The 2,871-nt window shown below is 36.2% G+C and overlaps 1 protein-coding gene across 1 annotated transcript in view; it reads left to right on the top strand.

Annotated features, from left to right (window-relative positions):
* The window catches only part of KIAA0586 (KIAA0586 ortholog), a gene marked incomplete in the record, with an annotated part of 153,236 nt that overhangs the window by 28,006 nt on the left and 122,359 nt on the right, over nt 1–2,871 (top strand). The window contains 2 exon segments of the mRNA XM_027770433.1: nt 1–143; nt 1,343–1,466. Of these exon segments, the coding sequence (XP_027626234.1) occupies nt 1–143; nt 1,343–1,466 (267 nt within the window).

Genomic DNA, 2,871 nt, shown 5'->3' with positions numbered 1-2,871 from the left:
TATGGACTTTGATAAACAGAAATCTTTGGAAACACCAGCACCTCGCAGGTTTGCTCCTATACCTGTTTCAAGGGATGCTGAAATATTTAAGAGGGAGAATACTATGGAAGAAAAAGAAAATATGCAAATTTCAGGTCATAGAGGTAATAAAACAATTATAATTAGCACCCACTTTTTACTAGACCTTATGTCAAATTAGGAAATTGTCATGAGACTTTTCTCACTCATAGTTTATAAGTCTCTGTGGGCCTAGTGATAACTGAAGTAGGATCTCTATTTTATTTTTAGAGAGTTTTTTGCTATCGAATGCATGCACTCGACAGAAAGACAGAGAGAGACAGAAAGCAAGAAACCACCCCCTAGAGGGGATGACCACGCCGCAATCCCTTCTCCTCCATTCCCCTCTTGGGATCTTGGGCACGCACGTACCCGCGCCCGGCGTGAGTTTTAGCTACTGGGTCCAGAATTTGAATCGCAGTCAACTACATGGTAGTCCAGCGACATAGCCATTGCACCAACTGCTGGTCCCAGGATCTCTATTTTTTAATTGAATTGTTTTTTAATTTTAAAAGAATTATTTAGTTTTATTTATTTTACTACTTATTCAATTTGACCAGAGAGGAAGAGAGAGAGGGAGTCTGGGACTCGAACCACGGTTGACTACGTGGGAGTCCAGTGACATAGCCATTATGCTAACTGCTGGCCCCATGAGTTCAGCATCTTAACCACTATGATATCCACCAGCTCCACGATCTCTGTTTTTAATATTTTTCTTTAAGTGACATGAATCTAACCAAGCTTCCTTAGATTCCTCACAGAGGAAGTTGTAGATATATGTATATAATTATTCTGACTAGCTCCTATAGGTTATTATTAAACCTTTAATGAACAAGTTCTGTGTTGCTAAATAAAAAATAATGTTCTGCTGAAGGTAAGGAAGATTTTTTTCAAAAAAGATTATTGTCATAGGACACGTGTGCTCGCCGGAGAGAGACGGAAAGAGAGGGACAGTGAGAAATCACCCCCAGAGGATGGCAAAGCCAGTTTCTTCTCCATTTACCTTTTGGGATTATCGGCACACACGCATGCACTTGGTGTCATGTTCAAGCTGCCGGGTCTAGGTCTCAAAATGCCGAGTTGTCCACCGCACCACCTGTTGGCCCCACCAGTATAGTTTTTATGAGATATAATTATTTAGTTTTATTTGGTGACTGTATTTATAGTTTATATTCTAGAGTGAATTGAGTAATCATAAGAACCTAAATCAGACTACAATATATGTAACATTATATGAAAGATAAATTTGTATTTCGAAAATAATACTGTATTTCTTCTATTGTAGGAAATGTAAGACTGTTGGAACAAATTTTAAATAACAATGACTCTTCGACAAGAAAAAGTGAATCATCAGACAAAACCTCACTAACTAAGTCAAAAATAGGGTGGAGTCTTGAGAAAAGAGACAGGTAAAAATGAGATGGGAGTGAAAGCTAAATTAAAAAGAGCTTTGTTCAGATTTCTAAAACTTCTTTAGGAATTTTAATAAATAGTAGCCTTGCTTTGTTTTTAATCTTGGATTTAGTTATTTTCTGATTTTAATATATCTTCTTTTTTATAATATAGTTAATCACTGAATGTTCTATTTTCTCAGAATGTGATTGTTAATTTCTAATTAATTAAATTCTTCATTTCTCATGAAATGGCATCTGGGATCATTAAAAATAATCCAGTGTATAGTAGGGAGATGTGGGGAGAGGATATAGATGAAATAATGATAGATGTGGGACCAGCAGTTAGCGTAATGTCTATGTCGCTGGACTCCCACGTAGTCGACCACAGTTTGAGTCCCGGACCCGGTGGCTTAAACTCACACTGGGCACGTGTGCATGCGTGCCCAAGATCCCGAAAGGAGAATGGAGGAGAAGGGATCATGGCATGGCCATTCCCCCTGGGGGGTGATTTCTCGCTTTCTGTCTCTCTCTTTCTGTCTGTCTTGTGAGTGCACGTGCCCTATAGCAAAAACCTCTATAAAGAAAAATTAATAATAATGATAGATATGAATTGATGATTTTAGAGTAAATAATTAGTTTGTAGAGGCTCATTATAGTAGTCTTTCTACTTTTATGTATGTTTTAAATTTTGAATGGTTAAAGCTTTTAAGAAAGAAGTAAATTTGGACCATGATAATTTTTTTTCACATCTAAAATATGTAGTTATTCCTTCATGTCATTAAATATGTAAGGTATTTAAATGTCCACTATCTTATAAGCTTTTTACAGTTTGCTTAAATTAGAATAGAAATTATCTATAAAGTACAAAAGAGGGATTTTAAATCTCTTAATCTGCTAGCTAATGTGCTCTTTTTCTTTTTTTTATTTCAATTTATTTATTTGCATTCATTCACTGTACATCATTACAGCATACAAAATGAGATTTTCCATCCAGAGTACACTGTATATTGTCTCAATCAAGCACATCAACAAACATATTATTGTCAGCAAATAATCTTCCATTTCTTGTTTTCTGCATGTTTTGTGTTTTTTTCCCCCCATCCTTGATTCCCTATCTCTTACCCTCTGCCATCTCCCACTCTCCTCTCACACTGTCTCTGGTATCTATGTTTGCTTTCTATACTGTTTTCCCCCCACATTTTATTAAATCACCAAAGACCCTAATAAATCCAAATACCCTCATAGCAAACACAGGTGACACACACATTTCCATGAACACAAGTCTAACTTTACGCATCCTATAAAGTAGCACCTAGCTGGGGCTACATATCCTACTGCAGTCATTGAATAGATATATTTTTTTTTTCCTGAAACTTTTTTTTTTAACTCAATTTACATCCCTTCCCTAAGCATCATCACA

Source organism: Tupaia chinensis, unplaced genomic scaffold (assembly GCF_000334495.1).
Source record: "Tupaia chinensis unplaced genomic scaffold, TupChi_1.0 Scaffold000133_1, whole genome shotgun sequence".
In the NCBI taxonomy this organism is placed as follows: Eukaryota; Metazoa; Chordata; class Mammalia; order Scandentia; family Tupaiidae; genus Tupaia; species Tupaia belangeri.
Note: the sequence above shows the minus strand (reverse complement) of the source record. Positions and strands in the feature narration are given on the sequence as shown.